The sequence below is a fragment of the Caretta caretta genome, chromosome 6 (assembly GCF_965140235.1).
Source record: "Caretta caretta isolate rCarCar2 chromosome 6, rCarCar1.hap1, whole genome shotgun sequence".
Lineage (NCBI taxonomy): Eukaryota > Metazoa > Chordata > Testudines > Cheloniidae > Caretta > Caretta caretta.
In genome coordinates this window covers 86,337,509-86,362,884 of record NC_134211.1, presented here as the reverse complement: position 1 = coordinate 86,362,884, position 25,376 = coordinate 86,337,509, and the positions used below count along the sequence as shown (strand labels likewise).

The 25,376-nt window shown below is 44.4% G+C and overlaps 1 protein-coding gene across 9 annotated transcripts in view; it reads left to right on the top strand.

Annotated features, from left to right (window-relative positions):
- Positions 1-25,376, top strand: part of SLC25A21 (solute carrier family 25 member 21) — a 397,333-nt gene that overhangs the window by 233,901 nt on the left and 138,056 nt on the right. For 8 of the 9 annotated variants that reach the window (XR_007357307.2, XM_048855143.2, XM_048855142.2 and 5 more), the window contains one exon: positions 22,077-22,125. Coding sequence is in view for 8 of the 9 variants with exons in the window: in XM_048855143.2 (XP_048711100.1) it covers positions 22,077-22,125 (49 nt within the window). In the remaining variant the exon portion in view is untranslated. Of the gene's footprint in view, positions 1-6,550; positions 6,654-22,076; positions 22,126-25,376 lie in introns of all 9 variants that reach the window. The other variant, XM_048855144.2, reaches the window with a different exon arrangement.

The window sequence follows — 25,376 nt, the reverse complement described above, 5'->3', positions numbered from 1 at the left end:
AAAATCTCTTGAGTAGGTTTTTATTATATAGTAAAATGTCAATGAATGAAAATAAACCATTATAAAAAGGAGTTGATTATGTTTATGTTAAGCAATGATACTTACCAGTATATACACATTTGCATGACTGCCTTTGAAAGTCTATTAACTTGTTTAGAGATGTAATTAATTGGAACTTTGTTAGGAAAGGACTGAAAGATTGACAGTTGTGGGCAAAGCACTGGACTCTTATTTGACAAAAAGATTACATAAGAACTGATTTATACAGAAAAACATCTAGGGACAGTTTAAGCTGCAGTATCAGCTTTCAAAGCTCTCCTTTTATTAATGTAACTTTTAGTTCATTTTATCTTTTTCAGTTAATGCTTTGGGAATAGGGGCCTAAACCAAAACATGGTGAATTCCACTGACCTCAGCAGACTTTAGATCAGGCCCTATGTGGCTAATTATCAGTAATTATGTTAAATCATGTAGCAGAATATGTAATCTCAAAATGTCTCACTCAGCAGCTTCCTGAACCAATGAGACAGTACAATGCTGTTGGAGGGAGGCAGTGCACTAAACCACTTATTAGCTACTGATGATGCACAAAACCCGTTTATTGATGCTGCCCTGCTGATTGGATTTATAGGACATTATCTGCACAGACCACCATCAGGAAGGATGCCAGGCAGACCACTGAACGTTTGGGCACCTATACAAAAAAAGTGAGTTGAAAAGCGGAGATGTGAATCTTTCACAAAGTGCCTGATCCCTCAGACCTCGTGTAGGCAAAGTTTCCATTGGCATCTGTGGGATTTGTGCCTGCCTGAGGGCTGCAGGAACTGTCACCAGACAATTTTAGATAATCTTCCTTAGAACAGGCCCAGGGTTTGGAAATGTTTCTGGGTAGGTAGGGACAGAGAGGTGTTATACCACAGCATGACTGTCCACACTAACAAATTATTATCATCACTACATTTTCCAAAAGCAAACTGCCGGTCCAGATGGAATAGAACTTCCTCTTTCGCTATCATTAGAGCCGTGCATGGATACACAAATGCATATCTGCATGCAATCTGCTATCTGCAAAAATTATCTGCGGATTTGCAGGGCTCTATACCGGGGGCTGGGCTGAGGCTCTGAGGCATCCCCCCACTCCCCACCAGGAAGGGCCGAGTGGGCAGCTGTGGGGAGCCCACATGGAGTCGCGGACCCTCTACCTGTCCTCGGCTGGGCTGGGAGCCTGGGGGGCAGGGACACGGCCAGGGACTGCTCTCAGCACACACATGCGACACCGTGGGCAGGTGGAGGATCTGCCGCGGCTCCCCAGCTGGGCTGCACACTGGCCTGGCTGGGAGAAGGGGGGAGACCTATGGAGATGCCCGAGGGCTGCTTGGGCCCCTCACCCAGGGCAGATGGAGGGTCATCCACAGCTCCCCACAGATGCCTGCCCAGCTCTTACCATGGCCAGACTGCAGCTTCCCTGGCTGGAGCCGGGCCAGGGAGAGCCGTGCTGGCAGCTGTGGGGAGCCACAGCAGACCCTCCACCTGCCCTGGGCAGAGTGCTCCAGCAGCCACGGCCCATGTCCCTGCACCCCAGACCCCCAGACACCACACCCAGAGCCCAGCCAAGGGCAGCGCCCCCCCCACCCCATGTCCCTGCCCCCCGACCTCCACACCAAATGTCCCTGCCCCCCCACCCAGTGTCCCTGCCCCCCGGCCCCTCCACTCAGGGCAGGTGGAGGGACCCAGGATCCCCACAGCTGTCACATGGGTCTCCTCAAACCAACTCTGGCTGGGAGCTAGGGGCTCGGAGCCACAGCCTGGCCATAGTAAGAGCTGGGCGGGCAGCTGTGGGGAGCCATAGCAGACCCTCCACCTGCCCTAGGCATGGGGCCCGAGCAGCTCCCGCCCAGTGTCCCTGCCCCTCAGGCCCCCCACCCAGGGCAGGTGAAGGATCTGTGCCATGGTTCCTCACAGCTGTCTGCTGGGCTCTTACCGTCAGAACCCTGCACAGATACTAAATTTGTATCTGCATCCACCGTTGCTATCCGCAGAAATGGTCCACTGGATATGAAGCGGATACCCACGGATTTGCAGGGCACTAGCTATCATGCTTACATCAATACATTCATCTGCCTAACAATTGCCTTATTTGGATTTGTAAATTCCATTTCATAGTAGTAAGATGTCAGACCAAGCCAGTGTTGTGGTGGATTTATTTCTTTGATCTTGAAGGGCATTTTGATTTTAACCATAGAACCAATAAGGACAATCTTGAAACAAAGTCAAGTAGACCTGAACATAAAGATTCTTAGGGCCAAATCTTCAGCTAGTATAAAGGGGTGTAACTCTATTGTCTTCAGTAGAGTGATGTACCTTTACACCAGCTGAGGTTATGGCCCCTAGTCTTTATTGCCTGCAAAGGGGGTATTTGCCTTCCTAATCACCCTGTCAGTAATTTGCCAGAATAATTACAGGAGTGATAAATAGAAACATATTACTCTCATCTATGTAATTGTATTGATTTTATGAATTATGTAACTCCCAATCTATAACTATTTCAGTCCATCTGCATCGTTACACTGAATCGCCATTTCCTGAAGCAGTGCCTCCTGTTGGTTACTGAAAAGGAGACATTAAGAAGGATTCACCTTTCTGCTTGGGCCCCTATTTGCCACTGAAGAGTAGTACAAGGACCATAAAAACTCCTTATCATGCCAGGAGAGAATCTCCCCAACACCAGCAGTGTGTATGATAGCCACAGGCAGCCCTATGCAGACCCCCTCACAAGCCCCAGAAAAAGGAATATGGTGGGTACAGTAGGGGGCATGTTAGAGTTGGAGGGGGATTTTCAGCTGTGGTGGGCATAAACAGCCCAGTATGGAAGGGTATTATAAAGTAGAGAAGCTTCTAGAAGCTCTAGTTTACACTACCAGTACACTGGAGCTGTACTGGCCACCACAGCCATCAAGAATCTGAAGAGCATAAAGGTGGCTTAAAACCACCTTTGGTCCTATTTCCCCAGGGCTTTCTGTGCTGAGGCTCCAGCACAGAATCCTGGCCAATATTTCCAGATATGGCCCTAGTCTTAAGTCTCCTTTAGGCATCCCTGTTGTGTCATTTTTACTCATATCCTTCAGTGATAGGTAACATACAAAGGCCTATAAATAAAATAGATAAAATGTAGACTCTAAATTCCAGAATCATCCAGTTTTGAAAGAATATTTTGATTCCCCAAACAACTGAGCAGCCTGTGATAGTTGCATATAAATCGAGAGTCAAGCCTTGTATTTCCTTAAACAGCAACCCCATGGTGTGAGACCAAAAATTTCTTCCCTGTCCCACATTTAATATTTTTAGATTTATATTTCCTTGAAACTTGTGCAATGGTACAGTACTTAGGGACAGGTCATAAGGCTTATAGCCTGTTGAATGTGTGACAAGGAGGTCATAAAGAATCAGGTCAGATGTAGTTAATTAATGGTAAATGAAGGACAGCTGCTCTTTATGTTCCCAGCACATCTTTGATCTGCTTTACTCTTCAGACCTCTGTGGACAAGGTAGTTAAACACAAACTAGGAGGCCTGTTTTAAAGACCTTAAAGAGCTCAGGGGCAATCGAGTGACAGTCCAAGAAGCCATAAGCTGTTAGCTTTATTCATTAGAGAACTTTAAACATGTCAAGAATTAGAATAATGTCCCTACTCTTAGATCAGCCTGAGCAATGAAGATTACAACAGCTCTGGGACACATGAGTGGGCAAACTTCTTGTGAAAACACGTTTATTGAGAAGCATTTTACTATAATGGCAAAGAAAATATAGCTTGCACATTTCCATTGCAAGGATATTGGTTCAGTATACACTGAAACAGCAAAAGCTGTCATGGCGCAAATACAGTGTAACCCAGTGTTGACCTCACTGATCCCTTCAATCATGTTTTAAAAAACTTCCTTTTCAGTCACACATGATAGAAAGAATATGTCATCTGTGAGCAACATAGCAATATGTAATGCTTGCTGGGAAATGTATGGAGAATGTTACATGATAAATTGCAGTTCACTTGTGTGCAGAGACTCCGGTACTTAAATATGTTAAAATGCAGATATTTATTTTGTACGTCAAATCTTTAAGGCCAACACGGGCAGTCTCTAAAATGTCCATAAATACTGTCTAATTACTGGAGAAAAAAAATGGTTTGACATATAAATGCCTTTTTACCACTATTGTTAATCACGTTAGGAAACCTGTGATTTTTGCACATAAACAGTGTTCAACTTTCAGCTGAGTGAGATGCATGTTCTGAGATATTTTACTATTGCCAATATTTTTCATTTTGTATCTCAGATTTGGCATTGACCAAACAAATTTTGAATAACATGTTAAGTAAAGACTTATGGAAGAGCATATAATGTCATACCAACAATAGTCAGTAGAAGTTAAGGCACTCTTGAGACATAGTCAAGTAGATCTGAACATAAAGATTTTTAGGGCCAGATCGTCTCATCTGCTGTTAGTTAGTGTGGCTCAATTGACCTTAGTGGAGCTACACCAATTTACACTGCCAGCGGTTCTGACCTATTGTTAATTTTTGATATGTTTTCTCCATAATCTCTTGTACAATTACCTACTTGTGCACTCTCTTAATGGTATTCTGTCCTGTAGATGTACTTAATGTCTGGATCCTTAAGATCAAGGGGTGGGTTTCAGAAAAGGTGTGAAGAGGCAGGAATTTCAAATATGGCCATGGTTATTGCCTTCTTTTGACTACACCTTAGATCAGGGATAGGCAAACTTTATGGCCCGAGGGCCACATCTGGGTATGCAAATGGCATGGCGGGACATGAATGCTCACGAAATTTGGGGTTGGGGTGTGGGCTATGGGGTGGGGCCAGAAATGAGGAGTTCGGGGTGCAGGAGAGGGCTCCAGGCTGTGGCAGGGGGTTGGGGTGGGGGAGGGAGGGTGCAGGCTCTGGGGTGGGGCTGGAGATGAGGGGTTGGGGGTGCAGGAGGTTGCTCCAGGCTGGGACGGAAGGGTTCAGAGGGTGGGAGGGGTATGAGGGCTGGGGTAGGGGGGTTGGGGCACGGGAGGGGGCCAGGAGTCCAGGCTCCAGGCAGCGCTTACCTCAAGCAGTTCCCAGAAGCAGTGGCATGTCCCTCCTCCAGCTCTTCGTGCTGCCGTGTCTGCAGGCACAGCCCCTGCAGCTCCCATTGGCCGCGGTTCCCGGCCAATGGGAGCTATGCGGCAGCGCGTGGGGCGGCGGCAGTGTGCAGAGCCCCCTGGCTGCCCCTACATGTAGGAGGCGGAGGGGGGGACATACCGCTGCTTCTGGGAGCCACACAGATAGGTGATAGCAATATATTGTTGGATCACTGCCAAAAGATAATGGATAGCATGGTTGCACCTGTCACAGGTGCATTAAATCTACATATATTACCTTTACTGTGAAATAGCTAAAATAATGCAAATTACCTACAGTAGATCTAGTTTAGGAGGACGTCAGAGTAGTCCAATAGGAACATTCCCCTCAGTTTTTAAGCAGTCTCAACAAAAATAAACCAAATCTGGCAGATGGGCAACAAGGGAATTAAGATGATGAAATATAATACGATACAGAATTCCAGGGTAAAATGCAGCACTAAGCTTACGTCATTTAAGAGATTCTTTTATTTATTTTCCTATTGCTTTCAAACCAAGTCTGATGTACATTTAAGTAAAGATGCATGGTAAAGACCTTAGTCATATTTTTAATAACTCAAACATAGCAGTATAAATGCTGGGTTACTCCTATAACACCATTTAGCTAATTTTATATGTATCACAAGCCAAATTCTCCCTTTCTGAAGATCCACTTGTAAGTGTGAGATTTCCACGGACATGTGCAAGGTGCAATGCCAGCTTAGTGTATGGTGCCTTGTAATCATACCTTAGGTGTTTTGGAAGATCCAGGTTGTGTTCTATATTTCTGCATTTTGCTGCAATACTCCCAACTGTCAAACACGGAACAGGAATTTTTACTCATGCTTTATTTGCAACATAACTGACCAATTTACTAGTGGTTAATAATAGTGGATCTTATGGTTCCCTCTGCTTTGCTTGCACGAAAAAGTGTGTGTCCCTTTAAGGGCTAGAGAGCCAGGCAGTGACTTTCTGCTGCAGCTGCAGACCAGCTCAGCAGGAGATGCTGACCTATCTCCCCGAGGTGACTGGAAGAGGGTGGGGGACTATATAGGTCTGTGCCCTCACAGTATCAGGTAGATCCTGGGCTCACCACCCTCCTGCAGAATAATGGATTCATCCTAGCCTCCTTGAGCCATCTTTGACCTCCTCTAGGTTAATAAGGTTAATAATCGCCCCTCCCACTGTATGTCCCTCAGTTCCAAAGGCCTTCCAGAAGGGTCCCTACAGGACCCAGGCACTAGCTCACTAATCCTAAAAGCTCAAAAAAAAGTACCAGAAATGTCGCCCTGAACAAGGCCACCTTCAGCCCTCAATGACATATGGGTTCCAAGATCGACACCAGATCCCTGAGTGTATTAACAGTGATGGGACGTGTATCCTTTCTAGGGCTGGTGCTTTGAGACCACTCTGCTAGAAACCTTTGAACTACAAAACTGCTGCAAGGATGTGGGTAACCATTCAGCTTGCTGACAAACGTAAGGGCCGATAGGTGAGTGGAGATGGTTGAGGATCCCAGTCCTCAGCTTGCTAACGACACCACATACTGCAGCACACGTTCCTCTGTAATGGGCCATATCGGTGATAAGCCTTCCAGATCCTGAAATTGCATAAAATCATTAAAACTTCTCTCATCGCTCTGCAATGGAGATGTCTGGGAACCCAGGTAGCTATAGAAGGGAGGCAGCCTAGCTAATTGCTGGCACCTCCTTGTGGCAGATGTCCACTGCAGGTCCTCCCTAGAGAAGGGATTTGGTGATCTGATAAAATGGATTGGCAAAGGATTTAAAGAAGGTTTTCTTTAAAGGAGCAGAAATGGGGTCGTTCAGGGTTCCTATGACTGGTACAGCAGGGGGGATTGGTTAGGTCTCAGCAGTGGGTTGGCTGGGGAACAGGATGGGTAAATGGGAGGGCTGACGCAAGCCCCCTGGTATATATTGAGTGGATTATGGAATTATCTGCACTGTAAACTTTTATCTGCTGGGTACTACCAGACATTTAAGAATAAAGTTTCAGAGTAGCAGCTGTGTTCGTCTGTATCCGCAAAAAGAAAAGGCATACTTGTGGCCCCTTAGAGACTAACATTAAACCACATCCAGTGTCTCCTGTCCTTCCAGCAAAGGCAGACGATAGAGTTTAAGCATGAACAATTTGCAGCTTATGCTATGGGAATGTCAGAATGGAGGAACAGCCACACTAGATGACATGCTGCCCAGAGAAACTCTTTTCCGGTTTTCAGTTGTTTCCATGAGTCAACTCATTTGGAAGGTCTGCTGTAAAATTCCCCAGAAGTTTGCGACCCCCTTATCATTGATTTCCAGTCTATGTTTTAACCCCCCTTTGGGGGACTGAAGTGGAAGTGTACTGTTCAGTCAAGAACCAGCGAGCAATGGCAACACAGCCACAAAGTTGGCTGTCCTGCCATTGGAGTGAGAAGACCTAGTACATTGTGCAAAGGGACTGGCACTCAGTGTACATGGCCCAGGTGCTGAAGGTCTGAGGCCAGTATTTCCTACTGATCCTTGGGCTCTGTGTAGCTAGGAGGCCAGGCCATCATCACTTTTCATGCAGAAACTACTCACTCTACCCTACTTTCTATAGTCATGTCTACACTGGTAAAATGTACCATATTGGTATTAGCACTGTGTTAGCTAGCTGTGGTTAACCAATGATCTTTGTAGTGTTAATTGTGATCAGCTAATATTTTTAAACATAACCATCCTATCAAAATCCTAACAAGAACAGTGGAAGTCAAGGGTCAGAGCAGGGTCAAACCTGAGACTAGGAGTAGTGAAGGGGTTTGTATTCTAGGCCAGGGTCGATACCAAGGGTTAGAGTCCAACTCTCGTTTCAGGGTCTGGGTCAGGAGGCAAGGTCCAAATCAAGCCGAGGTTGAAGCCATGAGTTCAAGAGCAGGAATGGTTGTAGCAGCTACAGGAAATCTGCACTGTAGCCAGGACGCTTCCTGGAATGCCCAATGGGATTATATAGTGTGGTGAGCCAATCAGGGGCCATGAGGCTGCTGTCTGTCTAACCCCCTAACGCAGGACTTCCCATGGTCTGTGTCCACAGTTGGTCACAAGTGGTGGAGCACAAGCTGCTTACAGCTGCCACTGGGTAGCAACATGGAAATGTCTGCTGCCTGGCAGCTCAACAGGCTCAGGTCATAGACCAACTGGGTCTTACATAACCGATGCCTCCCACCAGCCTGGATTTGTCTGGATGGGATGCATGGAAGGCTACCATGAGATCAGGGGCATGGACTAGGGAGATGGGCTCTCTGGATCACTCTTCTGGGCCATACCCTTCCAGCCTATAAGGTACCAGAGGGAGCTGTCTGATTTTTGAGTCCATGGACCTTGTACTCATTGTGTTCTTGGATCCATACCCGAGGGGGCAGCGGCTGACCCCGGTGAGTGAAGGGGTTGTCAATGGAGGATTTTAGCAAGTATGTGTGAAACACTAGGTGTATTTTGAGGGAGCTGGGTAACAGAAGCTTCATGGTCTCCGGGTTGATTATCTGGCTGATGGAATATGGCCCATGGTATGGTAGTCCCATTTACAACACAGCTTGTTGGTGCAGAAGTTTTGGGCTGAGAGCCACACTTTTTGCTCAACGGTGAATGCTGGGCCTTCTAGGCACTGGCAGTCAGTATACCACTTGTAGTTTTCCTTGCCATGTCTTCTGTGTCACTAGCCCCAATGACAGGAGTGAGCCATCTGTAGTTTTCACTAGGTCAGGGAGATTGTTTGGTTGAACCTGAATACCCAGGGCATGGTCTATTTCAGCATCTATAAAGTTGTTCACTGCCCTGGAATGCACCAGTGCCCACTCTGGTGAGATTCGGTAAGATTCCCCTGGAACCCAGACACAGACCTGGACTTTGAGGTGCAGGGATAGCTCACCGTGAACTGGGTATGTCTCAGTGAAGAGTAAGGGGTCATTATCTCAGGGCTCATCCTGGCCAACCCCTTCTACCAGTCCTGGGTGTGGTAATTTCCTGAAGTGCGTCTTGCTAGAGCTCAGGGCGGGCAGTTGGGAAGACCATGGCCAGATCCTCCCCAGTGGACACGTAGCCCATGGCAGCAACAGTGCTCTTTTTCCTCAGGGGTCACATGGTGGTTGGCACTATGCAGATGCATGGTTTGGTTCTGGTTTGGAGACAGGTACCAAGGGGCACTGATCAGGTAGTTACACAGACTGCTTCCTTTCCTCATGTTGCTTCCTGAGCCCTATTGACAATGTGTAGGACAAGGTTGATGAAGGCATCAGGCCACCACATGAGCTAACTTGTCCTTATTCTCCTTGTGTAGTCCACAACAGAACTGGTAGAGCTGTGCCGCTTTGTTCCACTTGGTGTCAGAGACTAGTCGCCAAAAGTGGGCAGCATGGGAGGAAGCCGATCCTTGCCCCTGCTGGAGTTTGCACAGGGCTGCCTCTGCCGAGCGAATACAGTCAAATATGGCAGAAAATGCCTTGAGGAATTTCATCTAGCTCGCTCATTTGACTATTAGTGAGGCCCAATCCAATGCATCTGCCACCAGGAGGCTAATAATGAGTCCTACTTTTTGCTTGGTGAGTGGGGTAGGACTGGAGGTGGAGTAGAAACAGTAGGCTGCATTGGTTTATAAATCCCCTCCATTTTTGGTGGTCCTCATTAAAAAATTCTGGGAGGAAGACTGTGTCCGGATATGTGTCCACACTGTGAAGGAGTTTGCAGGTTCCAGGCCAGGGTTGACTTCAAGAGTTAGAGTCTGAGTCGGGTTTCAGGGTCTGGGTAAGGAGACAAAGTCCAAATCAAACTGAGGTTGAAGCCAGGAGTTCAGGAAAAGGAATGGTTATGGCAGCAAGAAATCCACACAGTTACCTGGATACTTCCTGGAAGGCCCCTGGGGTGTATATAAGGCAGTGAGCAGGAGCCATGAGGCTGCTCCCTGTCAGACTTCCTGAGCTGGGACTTCCCATGGGCCGTGTCCGACAGTGGGTCATGCGTAGTGGAGCACAAGCTGGTTACAGCTGCTGCTGGATGGCAGCGTGGAGATGCTGGTTGCCTGGCAGCTCTCTAGGACGGGATTTTAGACCTGCTGGGACTTACACATTCTTGTCCATGCTAAGGACAAATTGGGTTCAGTATCTTCTTAGCTGACATGTTTTCTACCATGATGCATTATCTCAGTGTAGTCAAGGCCTCTGAGGATCGCATTCTACTTGAATGCTAACTGCCATTACGGAGCATTTTTTAAAAGAACTTTCCACTTATACCCATTTTTCTAAGGAAAGGATTGATTTGGCTTATTACCTAAAAGATTAATTAATGTTTGCCAGAAGCTCCAGGGTCCCATTAGCTAATCCCATACCCCACCGCTAACCAGAATAATGGGCAAGAGTTAAAGGAAATGTCATTTTTTAAAATGAAGGTGAATGTCATGTAAATCTTTTCCAACATGCTCAGAGCATCCCTGTACACTTTACTTTTGAGCCTAATTAACACATATTACATCCGGGAAAGGCACAATATGTGGATGGAGTGGGCTTTGACAGCCATATCTATAAAGCTGAAAATGGCATTTTATGGCTGCTTCTGAGATGGAACAGGTTAAAGCTTTATGTGTCTGCACAGATGCCGTGGGCCAGCAGCCATGAAAAAAATGTAGTCTGGATAGAACTCATAATGGAAGATTGACTGCTGGGACCCTTGTGTTTCAGACATTGATTATTCTCCAAACAATGTTTTTTACAGTCAATTAGAGGCTGCTGGAAGTATTTGTCTTGTCAGATAACTAGCATTAGCCAACAAGTAAGTTGATTTTAAGAAGGAAATGTGTAACAGTTGTTTTTGTTTGTGTTTTCCTTTTTTAGGAAAGAAAGATCAATATAATTCACACTTCCTTAGGATTGTTTGATGGATTGATTTTTGTGTCAGACATATTTCTTAGAAGGAAATGTAAGGTACACAGTAAAATATTTATTATCATTTCTTATATCGTAACTGTGTCTCTGCGAAGGCCAAGATAAATATGTAGTGTTCCAGCTATACAGTGTCTGGCGTGTTTATTGCCACATTTTCTATGAGCAATCTCCATTCTGTTGTGTTTCCTTGGTGACTATGTTATTCCAGGAAAATGAGTAACACACGGTGAGGAGGGTGTCTAATGACTTCTGCACTAAATGGGGTGTCTGCACTAAAACACATGGATGATGCTCCCTGAACACTCAGGTCTGCACTAGAGCATCCTTTACAGAGTACAATGCACAGAAAGCCTGGGGAGGTTCAAGTACAGTTTTCTGAGGAGCAAATATTAATGTGCATCAATTGTACCCCACACTTCCCTCCTGGCCACAGCTTTTAGAGTGTATGCAGAGTTCAGAGCCAGAGTTTGTCCCAAGAGAAGAATAAAGAGAAGCATAAAGAATTCCATTTTTGAAATGTGTATAATCCACCTACTTCTGTTATCTATATTCCCCACTTATACTTTGTTTGTTTTTTCCCTACTCAATTAATATAACGTGTATAGGAGCATTTTGTTCTTATAGTTCTACACTGATGAGCTCTTAACTTAGCAGTATTGGGAATTGGTATCATTCGTAAGTATGACATCATCCAAAAGACTCAGAGAGCCAGTCACATAATCACAATGTTCCCAGCCCCTTTAATACAGCAATAAACCACTCCAGGTTGTGCATTATATGGGTGTTAGCTTCAGGTGTGCTGCAAAGCAGAAGAATAAAAGCCGAGGGAATTCAATCATCCAAGATGTACACCAATCACTAACTAATACACACCATGGAGTGACATATTGCTGTTGAAGTCTGTAGCTTGCTCATTTTAAATATAAATTACAATACATCTTAACAGCCAATTTGGGAAGGGTATGTATCCTTCCAGAATGAAAACAGTTTTTAGTAGGGAAAAGGCATGTGCTGTGTTGCAACTGGAGTGGAACCACATCTCTTCTTCAAGATGTGTTGCTCATGTCCATTCCATATTAGGGGTGTGTGCTCGCCACATGCACCAGTGCCAGAAGTTTTTCCCTCAGAGGTATCAGTAGGGGACCAGCTCTGGCGCCCTCTGGAGTGGTGCCCGTCGGCTCCCCCACCCTCAGTTCCTTCTTGCCGCCAGTGACGGTGCTCGAACATCTGATTCTTTGGCTAACATTGATTTCTTCTCTGTTCTTGCAAACTTTGAAATCCTGTAAAATAATTATACATAGTAGTTTTCTTAGTTACCCTTAGAAGTAGTTCTCAAAATCTTAGTTAGTCCTGAACGGGACCCAGCCAGGGGTCAGGGCATGCCCCGGTCCCCAGACTTTAAGCCCTGCAATCACAGCAAACGGCCTATGCCCATCAGAGATCCCCATACCAGCTGCCTAAGGTGCTTAGGCGAAGGGCACATAAAGTGACAAGTGCCGTATCTGCAAGTCCTTCAAACCTAGGACGAAGATGGAGCGCGATATCCATCTAAGAGTGCTCCTAATGGCTTTGGCACCGAGCACCATGGCCTCCATGCGCAGTGCTCCCCCAGCACCATCCATGAGCTCCAGTCAAGAAGCCGAAAAAGACTGCGAGGGGGAGATCTGCTACCTCCCACCAGGGAAAGAAGAGGGCAGGGGGCGAGCCAAGACCCATGTCGGGCAACATCCCATGCCTTATCTGCAACTCCAGAGAGCAGTGAAGGCCCCAGCCAGCTTCAGGTGCTTTCGACTCCTGAAGCCCTTCAAGCACCTCAGGAGATCTTGACACTTCCAGTGCCACCCTCGCTGGCTCCTGCAGTACCCCGGTCTCAGGAAAAAACCCGCATTGGGACCTATGCATGTGTCCCCACCTCAGCGGTACCATTCCCCATCAAGAGGGATGTCCCACCAGCATTCACCTGCCCACAGCTGTCATAGAATCATAGAATATCAGGGCTGGGAGGGACCTCAGGAGGCCATCTAGTCCAACCCCCTGCTCAAAGCAGGACCATTCCCCAACTAAATCATCCCAGCCAGGGCTTTGTCAAGCCTGACCTTAAAAACTTCTAAGGAAGGAGATTCCACCACCTCCCTAGGTAACACATTCCAGTGTTTCACCACCCTCCTAGTGAAAAAGTTTTTCCTAATATCCAACCTAAACCTCCCCCACTGCAACTTGAGACCATTGCTCTTTGTTCTATCATCTGCTACCACTGAGAAGAGTCTAGATCCATCCTCTTTGGAACCCCCTTTCAGGTAGTTGAAAGCAGCTATCAAATCCCCCCTCATTCTTCTCTTCCGCAGACTAAACAATCCCAGTTCCCTCAGCCTCTCCTCATAAGTCATGTATTCCAATCCCCTAATCATTTTTGTTGCCCTCCACTGGACGTTTTCCAATTTTCCCACATCCTTCTTGTAGTGTGGGGCCCAAAACTGGACACAGTACTCCAGATGAGGCTTCACCATTGTCGAATAGAGGGGAACGATCACGTCCCTCGATCTGCTGGCAATGCCCCTACTTGTACAGCCCAAAATGCCATTGGCCTTCCTGGCAACAAGGGCACACTGCTGACTCATATCCAGCTTCTCGTCCACTGTAACCCCTAGGTCCTTTTCTGCAGAAGTGCTGCCGAGCCATTCGGTCCCTAGTCTATAGCAGTGCATGGGATTCTTCCGTCCTAAGTGCAGGACTGTGCACTTGTCCTTGTTGAACCTCATCAGATTTCTTTTGGCCCAATCCTCTAATTTGTCTAGGGCCCTCTGTATCCTATCCCTACCCTCCAGCATATCTACCTCTCCTCCCAGTTTAGTGTCATCTGCAAACTTGCTGAGGGTGCAATCCACACCATCCTCCAGATCATTAATGAAGATATTGAACAAAACTGGTCCAAGGACCGACCCTTGGGACACTCCACTTGATACCGGCTGCCAACTAGACATGGAGCCATTGGTCACTACCCGTTGAGCCCGACAATCTAGCCAGCTTTCTATCCACCTTATCGTCCATTCATCCAGCCTATACTTCTTTAACTTGCTGGCAAGAATACTGTGGGAGACCGTGTCAAAAGCTTTGCTAAAGTCAAGGAACAACACGTCCACTGCTTTCCCCTCATCCACAGAGCCAGTTATCTCGTCATAGAAGGCAATTAGATTAGTCAGGCATGACTTGCCCTTGTTGAATCCATGCTGACTGTTCCTGATCACTTTCCTCTCCTCTAAGTGCTTCAGAATTGATTCCTTGAGGACCTGCTCCATGATTTTTCCAGGGACTGAGGTGAGGCTGACTGGCCTGTAGTTCCCAGGATCCTCCTTCTTCCCTTTTTTAAAGATGGGCACTACATTAGCCTTTTTCCAGTCATTCGGGACCTCCCCCGATCGCCATGAGTTTTCAAAGATAATGGCCAATGGCTCTGCAATCACATCCGCCAACTCCTTTAGCACTCTCGGATGCAGCGCATCCGGCCCCATGGACCTGCGCTGGTCCAGATTTTCTAAATAGTCCCGAACCACTTCTTTCTTCACAGAGGGCTGGTCACCTCCTCCCCATGCTGTGCTGCCCAGTGCAGCAGTCTGGGAGCTGACCTTGTTCGTGAAGACAGAGGCAAAAAAAGTATTGAGTACATTAGCTTTTTCCACATCCTCTGTCACTAGGTTGCCTCCCTCATTCAGTAAGGGGCCCACACTTTCCTTGACTTTCTTCTTGTTGCTAACATACCTGAAGAAACCTTTCTTGTTACTCTTAACAACTCTTGCTAGCTGCACCTCCAGGTGTGATTTGGCCTTCCTGATTTCACTCCTGCATGCCCAAGCAATATTTTTATACTCTTCCCTGGTCATTTGTCCAATCTTCCACTTCTTGTAAGCTTCTTTTTCGTGTTTAATATCAGCAAGGATTTCACTGTTAAGCCAACCTGATCGCCTGCCATATTTACTATTCTTTCTACACATTGGGATGGTTTGTCCCTGTAACCTCAATAAGGATTCTTTAAAATACAACCAGCTCTCCTGGACTCCTTTCCCCCTCATGTTATTCTCTCAGGGGATCCTGCCCATCAGTTCCCTGAGGTTGTCAAAGTCTGCTTTTCTGAAGTCCAGGATCTGTATTCTGTTGCTCTCCTATCTTCCTTGTGTCAGGATCCTGAACTCTACCATCTCATGGTCACTACATCCCAGATTCCCATCCACTTTTGCTTCTCCTGCTAATTCTTCCCGGTTTGTGAGCAGCAGGTCAAGAAGAGCTCTGCCCCTAGTTGGTTCCTCCAGCACTTGCACCAGGAAATTGTCCCCTACACTTTCCAAAAACTTCCTGGATTTTCTGTGCACCGCTGTGTTGCTCTCCCAGCAGATATCAGGGTGATTGAAGTCTCCCATGAGAACCAGGGTGTGCGATCTAGTAGCTTCTGCGAGTTGCCGGAAGAAAGCCTCATCCACCTAATCCCCCTGGTCCGGTGGTCTATAGCAGACTCCCACCACGACATCACCCTTGTTGCTCACGCTTCTAAACTTAAGCCAGAGACTCTCAGGTTTTTCTGCAGTTTCATACCGGAGCTCTGAGCAGTCATACTGCTCTCTTACATACAATGCAACTCCCCTACCTTTTCTTCCCTGCCTGTCCTTCCTGAACAGTTTATATCCATCCGTGACAGTACTTCAGTCATGTGAGTTATCCCACCAAGTCTCTGTTATTACAATCACATCGTAATTCCTTGACTGTGCCAGGACTTCCAGTTCTCCCTGCTTGTTTCCCAGGCTTCTTGTGTTTGTGTATAGGCACTTGAGATAACTTGCTTTCTTAGTATGAGGCAGGAGCCCTCCCCTTTCGCATTCTCCTGCTTGTGCTTCCTCCCAGTATCCCATGTCCCAACTTACCTCAGGGCTTTGGTCTCCTTCCCCCGGTGAACCTAGTTTAAAGCCCACCTCACTAGGTTAGCCAGCCTGCTTCTGAAGATGCTCTTCCCTCTCTTCATTAGGTGGAGCCCGTCTCTGCCTAGCACTCCTCCTTCTTGGAACACCATCCCATGGTCAAAGAATCCAAAGCCTTCTCTCCGACACCACCTGCGTAGCCATTCATCTCTACCCAGGCCTTTTCCTTCAACGGGGAGGATGCACAAGAACACCACTTACGCCTCAAACTCCTTTATCCTTCTTCCCAGAGCCATGTAGTCCACAGTGATCTGCTCAAGGTCATTCTTGGCAGTATCATTGGTGCCCACGTGGAGAAGCAGGAAGGGGTAGCGATCTGAGGGCTTGATGAGTCTCGGCAGTCTCTCTGTCACATCATGAATCCTAGCTCCTGGCAAGCAGCAGACTTTTCGGTTTTCCCGGTCGGGGCGGCAGATAGATGACTCAGTCCCCCTGAGGAGAGAATCCCTGACCACCACCACTCACCTCCTTCTCTTGGGAGCGGTGGTCATGGAACCCCCATCCCTAGGACAGTGCAGCTCATGCCTTCCAATTGGCGGAGTCTCCTTCTGTTCCCTTCCCTCAGATGTATCATCTAGTCCACTCTCCGCATTAGTACCTGTGGAGAGAACATGAAAACGGTTGCTTACCTGTATCTGCGCTGCTGGTACATGGACGCTCCCCTTTCTTCTTCTGGAGGTCACGTGCTGCCAAATTTCTTCACCGTCCTCCTGTCCCTGCTGCGCGGCTTGCTCTGAATCTTCAGAACATTGTGCCTGTAGAAGCATATCCTGACGTCTGTCCAGGAAATCTTCAGTTTCTCTTATGCAACGCAGGGTCGATACTTGTTTCTCCAGACCTTGAACCTTCTCTTCCAATATGGAGACCAGCTTGCACTTTGTACAGACAAAGTCGCTTCTGTCCTGAGGAAGAAAGACAAACATGGCACATCCAGTACAGGTCACAACAGCTGAACACTCCCCATCCATATTACCTTCCTTCTACGAGCTTGCTCAGGAGTTGTAGTAACTACTCAGAGAAGCCGGCAAGATGTAAGTCTCAGTGGACTCTCCCCAGGCAAACTCCCTCTGTTAGCCTCTCTGCTGTTCGCCGCTCAGCTGGTTCGCAGCTGACTGGCTTTTTATAACAATTAGGCCCACTCAAGGCTCACCTGGAACAAAGCACTCCCAATTCAAACTTTTCAAACAAACAACCAATCAAGCACACTGTCAAACTGTCTCCACAACAGATACTCACCAACACAGCCTCCCTAATGCAGCCCTTAGCTTACCTTCTCTCAGACAGATCCCAGGCAAACTCCCTCTTTGTTAGCCTCTCTGCTGTTTGCCGCTCATCTGGTTCGCAGCTGACAGGCTCAGTGGCGCCCTCTTCAGTCCCTGCACTGGGGGCACCGATTGAGGGACTCGAGGCATACCTCACCAGTAGATTGGCGCAGACCCTCTGAGGCATGTGCCATCCGGCAAGAACTCCAGGACCAGCCCCAACCATCTTCAAGGGCCCAGGACCGATCCTGGGACCCATCGGGTACCAGAGACCACCGATTGCCAGGCTGTCATCGCCCGTCTCCAAAAGGAAGGTCTCCCTACTCAGGACGATCCTCCCAGCAACTCGCTCATCATAGCACCCAGTCCCGTTCGATGTCTCAGTACCGGTCGAGTAGCGTGAGGCGTGGATCGCTGAATATCCGATGCAGATCTGCCTAATGCCATCGATCCCTGAGAGCCAGACCAACACAGTCTCGCTCGGACAGGTCAGGATGCAGCCACCGGCACCGGTTGGACAAGAGCCACTGCTCAGCCTGATCCTGGTCGCCCAGAACTGACCACTCCGCTGGTACCAATGGTGCTGACTATATTATCAGCACTGAAACCTGCCCCATGGCCCCAAACGCAGTGGCCAGTGCCATGATACCAGTGGAACCCTTGGGGTTCACCCAGTCTTCCCAGGCTTCCCGATCAGTGTCAGGAGCCTTGGAGAGGCCAGCGGGCTTGGTATCCCATCCCCGTCCAGTGCTGGAGACTTCAGGGGGTAAGACCCTGCAGATCCAGGAGAACCCAGGGGAGCAAGCTGCTTGACCACCAATGGATGTGGAGGTTCCCGGGGCACCATCATCGTCCTCATCGTTGCCAGACATGGCTATCACAGGGTTCCCTTGGCCAATTCCTCAGGATGATGCCAAGGCGGACCAGGAACTTTTGAAGAGGGTCAGGTCTAACCTTTAAAATAATCAGTAGGATGTTTTTAACACCCTGTGTGGATTCCCCTTTATTTGCTGATGAGATTCCATCTGTGCACCGCTGTTAATTGATGCATGTGACATCACTAAACTGTTCCCACAGGCCAATCAGAGTATGCTTTTGGACTATCTGTGTCCCTAGCAGTCTTAAAATACCATCTTATCATAGAATCAGAATTGGTAAACAGCAGCTATCTAGTATGAATAGCTAGATTACGTTGCAGTGTGGGATTGCATATTTAGCGAATTAGTTATTCATAGCACTGACAGACTTTCTCCAGCTAATGTGCATAAGTTTTGTGACAAAGTGCAATATATTTTATTTCTGTGCACATCTCAGATTGCTTGTAATTTAGTAGGGCCACCACAATTTCTGGGCAAGCTATCAAGTGGGATGTTGTAATAATTTGCATGACTACTATGGTAAATGGAAAAATGTAGCTTGTGTTTGTAGCTGTTCCATTGGAGTCTTGCAGTTTTCTCTCTTTTTAGTGCTTTTTAGAAAACTATGTAACAATCCTTAGCTATTTTGCAGACTGCTGTCTGGTGAAACTACCTATGCACTGTTTAAAACTTTGTGCATAATGAATTGATGAGAACAAAGGAAAGATTTTTATCCTTTGAGAAACGCAGATAACTAATAGAATCTTGAAGTTATCAAAACATATTTCTTGCCAAAGAACTTGGAATTCATGGGATTCAATTACTGGAAAAATGCCTGAATTAAAAATTGTCCTGTGAGGACCAAGAAACTAGAACCAAATTCTGGCACAGTACAGTTTTCTCCCAAAATGGACATTAATGTGTAAAAACAGGGTAGGGTGAACAAATGCTTGGCCCCCTACCGCCAATCATTCCTGGCAGTGCAAGATGGAAGATCAAAAATTGGGGAAGGGAAAGAAAAGTCATAGGCCATACCCCTCCCACCAATGCTGAAACACTCTTCTGCAGCTCCACTTGTAAAGCACCTGTTGGCAGCTGTGGAGCCGTTTCTGTACAGGAGGTGGGACAGAATAAGAACAGAAAACCTAGGTTCTGGGTTCCCCCATCAGACATGTAATTTGGTTCTTAGTTTAGTGCAATACAGGCAAGGCATGAGCAATGAGAATTATAATAAGTGGGGAGTCAGGGGGAATAAGCAACCTAGCTGACTTAGGAATAACAGTGCGATTCTTGCTTTCCAGAAAAATATGATTAAAAACAACGTTGAACTGCTGCTACTTTTACTGCATGTCCCTGCCAGTATATATTAATATTCTGGGCATATACTACTTGTGTTTTCTCCCTTTAATCCAGCCTTGAAAAATAAAATTTTATATGGGGGTGGGGGTGGAGAGGGGAGAAGAAAGTATGAAAAAACAATAACTAAATATTAATTTATGTAGGCATTCAGATATAGTATTGATGGCTGAGGTAAAAATAGCTATCTAGCAAGTTTTGTATGTTCCATAAACTTCCCATACAGCTATAATTGAGAAATGAGGAAACCTTGTTATTTTGTCAGTATGTCCAAAAATTGGTGTAGGTGTACAGACTTAAATACCTCAACAGCAGTATGTAAAACAGCTGCTCTGAGATGTTTTGCTTAATACTTTGACCAAGATTTTGAACAAATGATATTTCATGGAAATATACCAAATACTTTTGTATCTCCAAATACGGAGTAATCATTATTTTGAAATAAAAGTATAAAATAAAGTGTGTGCAGGTTTTTTAAAAGAAATCTAAAGTAAATAAAATGAGTCCACAAAATCTAGTTTAGAATCAGTGCAATGTAATTAAATTAGTCTTTTAACCACGTGTTCCTATTACTCTTCCCCTTGTCTTAATTTCTTGTGTGCCTTCTCTGTTTTTTATTACACCCAGTTGTCTCAGCTTTTCGTTAATTAGAACCCGATTCTGCAACCATTTATGTTCATAATAACTTTGAATACCTGCAAAAATATGGGCAGGATTAAGCTCTTAATTTGTACAGCACCAGCATAGTGGAGCTCTGATCCTGAAGGGGCCTTTGGATTCGAATGTGAAACAAATATGAGGATGGAAGTTCTAATCATATGGGGGTGTACAGGTGTGTCTGTGATTAGCTTTCTTTACTTCAGATTTATGGCTCCAGTCCTGCAACTGACACAAAGGAACTACTCATGTGCTTATAATTAAGTATATACTTAAGTCTTTGCAGGATTGGAGCCTGAATTATTATCTGTATTATTATATAAATAGAAAATCTCTGATATTTTGAGGCACATATACCAACAGAAAATACGATTTTTTTTTTTTTTTGCTGAAATGGACAGAGAGGAATTGTTGGTCAGGTGGGTGGAAAACAAAAGGTCACGTTTTAAAAATGTCCCTTAATTTCATGGACAAATCATACCATACCATAATACTGTACTGCTATGCATTTTCTCCGTACTTCTATATTAACCACAAGGAAATTAGGATATCATGGTGTAGCAGCTGACAAAACAATTAAGATGGAAATAATTTCCTCCATGCTATTTGTTTAATAGTTTAAATGTTTTGCTCAGTTATATATCATATTGTATGTAGGAACTACTATGCCTAGATTTTATGGGAAGTTTGAAAATAATGTCTGGAGTTTGAATCCAATTTTATTTACTCAAGTGTGAAGAAAATACACTTTTCTGATTTGTTCTACTTGAAAGTTTGTATTTTAATAGCTCAGAAGTAGTTGAAGCTAGAAACATTGAACTGAGCTTGGTTTATAGACAATATTTGGGGAAAAAACAACTCACAGCCCCGATTCTACAATAGACTTCATGCAAGCAGACCTCTACACCTGTACAGAGCCCCATTGACAGGTCCAGCCATGCTGCATCTGCTGCACCATCAAGGCCCAATGCTACATTAAATTGGTTTAATACTTTGAGTTGTGAACACTTAAAAATTAAATTTTCACTCATAGACATTAGAACAATCCTAGCAATGCACTTTTGTTGTGGACCGATCAGTACAGTGGTTTCTGGTATGTTGTTGTTTCGAATGGAGGCGTCTGGATGGGTGGGCATGGAGCAGTGAATGTAGAAAACGGCAAGCAGATGTCAAGGAGCTCTGATGTGTGCTAGAAGAGTAGAGTGTATAACAACTTGTAGATAAGAGAAGTGCTCTTACTTCAAGAGTCAGTAATTGCAGCCGCACTGGGAATGACTACATGTGCCTGTGGGGGATCCAAACTGGAGCATACAGTTTGGATCCTCCACTTTCCCACTGTTATCATGAATAGCTCATCACCAAAACTTACTACCTCAAAATGTGTCTACGGTGACTACTAACGACATCTTTGGTCTGCCCTCTGATCTCAGTGTTGCATTTATATTGGCCAAAATGGTACAGAAAAAGAACTTTCACTTTTATAAATGATGAAGCTGAGAGCAGTCATTTTAAAAATAATCAAAACTGTTACCATAGAACAAGTTTAGTTCTTGGGAATAATGGTTCAGTACACTGAGTTTTTAATACTAATAGTAATACTCAGTCCCTATATTTATTTATGTCTTCTTGTTATTGAGTGTTCATTGAAAGTTAATCTATTTAGTTGTTTGAGAGGAAAGAGCTTACTTTTCCATAAATATTTTTTTAAAATACAATATATTTCAGAAGAGCATCTTTACTATGTAATATATGTTTTTGTACTTTGCCCTCGGCTTTTAACTCCGTTTCCTTCATTGTACTCAGCTTTCTATTTTCACATTCACACTTAGAAAACTATTGGGGTCAGTACAACAAAGACTGCTGTTTTTACAAATGTTGATTAGGCCTCTCTTCTTTATCATCTTACAGGTCTTGTAGAAATTTGCCTCATGCACCCTCTTGATGTAGTGAAAACCAGGTAAGGTTCTGCTTGAACAAGTTTTATTGACACTGGAAACTGTCCAAATTGGGAGCTGTCAGAAAATAAAATGCTAGAACTTGTTCAAGTAAGATAACTTCTCCATTTAATGGCATTTGTGTTTGCTTACTGTTTTTTATAGCACTTGATAGACAGAATTTGAATGGCATGATGCATTTCTAGTTAGAGGTCATCTGAAGGTGTTAAATACTTTTTATGAAATACAGTCTTCAAATAATAGCAAAAGGAGATCGTATTAAATAAAAGTTGAACATTTAAATTTGCTTAAACTAAAATGCCATATTGCCTTAGAAATATTTTGAGACCTGCTGCAATGGGTCATGCTTTCAAAAGTTAGTACAAAAGGATGCTCCCCAAATTAGCACATGAAAATTGGTTATTTCACGTCAACTATATTTTTCCCTCCATTTTCCTGCATTAGCCATACAAATTTGTGTTTTTGTGAGTACACATGGTGAACCAATTTTGAAAAAAATTGTCCTAAAATTTCTGTTCTATCATATCTTTCATTTAGAAGAAAAAAAAATCTATGGTATTTGATTTCTGGCTATTGGAACTTGACATCTGAATTCATAATGTAACAAATCTACGTAGACGTTACTAGTACCAACTTTTTGTGAAACTGACTGTAGTAAAGCGCTAGCATTGCCAGTTGAAAAGTGAGAATTGAAGAAGGTGCCTGAAGTAGGAAAAAGAGACAGCAGTTCTCTGGGATGGTTACAGTGATATTGAAAGTTTGTAAAGACATTTTCTGCTTTTTTTTTATAATTACGCTAAGGACTGTGGAGAAGGAAGTGATTCCATATTAGGAATTTTCTCTGAATTTTCCTCAGCACAGTATCCACAATTCTTGGTCTCTTCAGTAACATAGCCACTTTCAGTTACTACAATGGTTTTCCTCTTGACTGGATGGGAACATTATGTACATATATAAACTGATGCAACTCTGCTATGTAGTGTGCATTTTTGTGGAGTTCTGCACTTTCTGCTCTACATTTTTTACAAAGGGGACAATGTGACTTTTTAAGATTAGTGAATCTTTGGTTGAACTGGGTTAGCACTCCAGAGGAACATCAAGACAATGCCAGAGGCCCACATCTTGTGGATTTGTGGCTGTGTATCCTTGCTTGATTCTTATGTGTTTTCTGTTTGCTTGACTATGTTTTTAATAAATACATTGGAGAAAGAAGTTCCTGCCTGAGATTATTTTGAATCTCAGGAAACACTTATGATAATGGTTTGGATTTTTTGTGAGAATATTTTGCAATATATCTGCTGTATTTAATAATTTTCTATTATTGTACTGTACAATAATAATATGATCATTTATCCATGGAAGGTTTTGGAGAAGGGATGAGATATAAAATTATGTTCTTGTAAAATATAAACAAGCAACGTGCTCATTGGAGTTATTTCTTGCTAAATGTACATTTGAAAATAATTGTGTTTCATTCTGCATTAGGACACCAAAGAAGATCTCAAATCTGAGGAATTCATCTAAATTACTATACATATTAAAAAAACAGAAAGGTCTCTCTCTCTCTCTTTCTCTCTTTGTTATTTTAGCCCAGTGCATCCCACTTCCTCTTCCAAATGAAATGATATACCCAGTTGGAAGATTATTGCTGTACTTTCCAATAAAAGAAGGCCTAAACAGCCCATGGTGCATTTGTTAATCTCACAGCAAATCTTTTGTTACCTTTTTTTTTTCTTACCTGGATTATCCTTATGGAAGATGCAGCAGTCAGTAGAATAAATAAAGTACTGGGTCCCTATAGTCTCCCTGATGGCAACAACAAACTTTCCTTAAAGTCAATAAAAGTTACTTGTATCCTCTGGGTGGGTAGGGAGTGAGGATACAGCCCCTGGATTCCAATTGCTAAGAACTTCCAGATAGGGCTGCTGTCAAAATACAGAAGGTCAGGTTTTTTTGACTAATAAACCTTGATGATATCACTTGAATGGAAGACTGGCGAGCTGACAGGTATCCTAGTCTGAATGAATAATCACTTTTGCTTCTCCTTCTGCTTAGCCTTGACTGAAGGGAGGTATCATACTTTTTACCCATCAGACTTACCAACGTGTGACAAAGAAATGATTTTGTAATACTCATTATTTTTGAGCTAGATATAGTAAAGTGTTTTTCCAACTAGAAAGCTGTAGTTTGTGCCTGATTGGTATATGTGTCAGTTCAAACAAATGTACCAATGTCATAACTTCACAATGTTTTATTGTTGGGAAAATGGACACTTGAGCAACAACTGACAGAAACCGTTTAAGGGATGATTAAGCTAGTTAGGGGAATTTTGGGGGGACAATGGAATTTCCAATGCTAATGGAAAATTGTTTGGGAGGAAGAGGATTTGGGCCAAATAAATAAAGTTAGGCCAAGCTGTAACTGGAGGTCCAAACTTAGCAGTGTTTGAGTAGCTTTACGTCCAGTGTTAGAGTTTTGGCCATCCTCACAAACAGGTTTGAAAGGGTTAAGAAAATACCCGCACAAAACTTTCACTTTCCCCATTCCAGATTTTCTAATGGAATCCTGTCAGCGTAAAGTTGATGTGTAAAAAGTGGTGAATTAGGCCCAATAACTTCCAACTCGTGGGCACCACCATGAAATTTCATCATTCTCAGATATACCATCTTAAAGAAATGGTACATCCAAAAACAACATTGCAGCATTAGAATGCACAGGGATTGTGACTAGAGCTGGGTAAACAATGCAAAATAAATAAATAAAAATAAAAAATGATGTTAATATTTGCTCAGATTTATAAATGAATTCAATTCACATTCTCTATGCTTGCTCTCTTTTTGTTCACTCCCACAAATATTTGTGCAGTTGTGTTTTACTAGCATCAGTGTTCCTGTAAAGCAAATTTCAAAGTTGCAAGTGCAAGTATTCACAGAAATTGTGAACTTTTGATTAGGGTGTAAGTATTTGCTTTGCATATGGTTGTGAATCATCCTATCAGGGAACGGAAACCATACCTCATTCCTTATCAGGGCGATCATAACCGTATGACCCAAGGTATTTGCCCAGAGATTAGCAGATTGGCCTAACAGTTGGTTAAAGCCTGATATGCAGAGTGTGGTTGAAATTATGGACTCCAGAATTCTGGAGCAATTTCTACAAGGCCGTGCCTGGGTTGGTTAGGAGGCGTCAATTCAAAACCCTGGAGGAGAAGGTCAAACTGACAGAGGAGTTTGTGGAAGCAGATTTTCCCTGA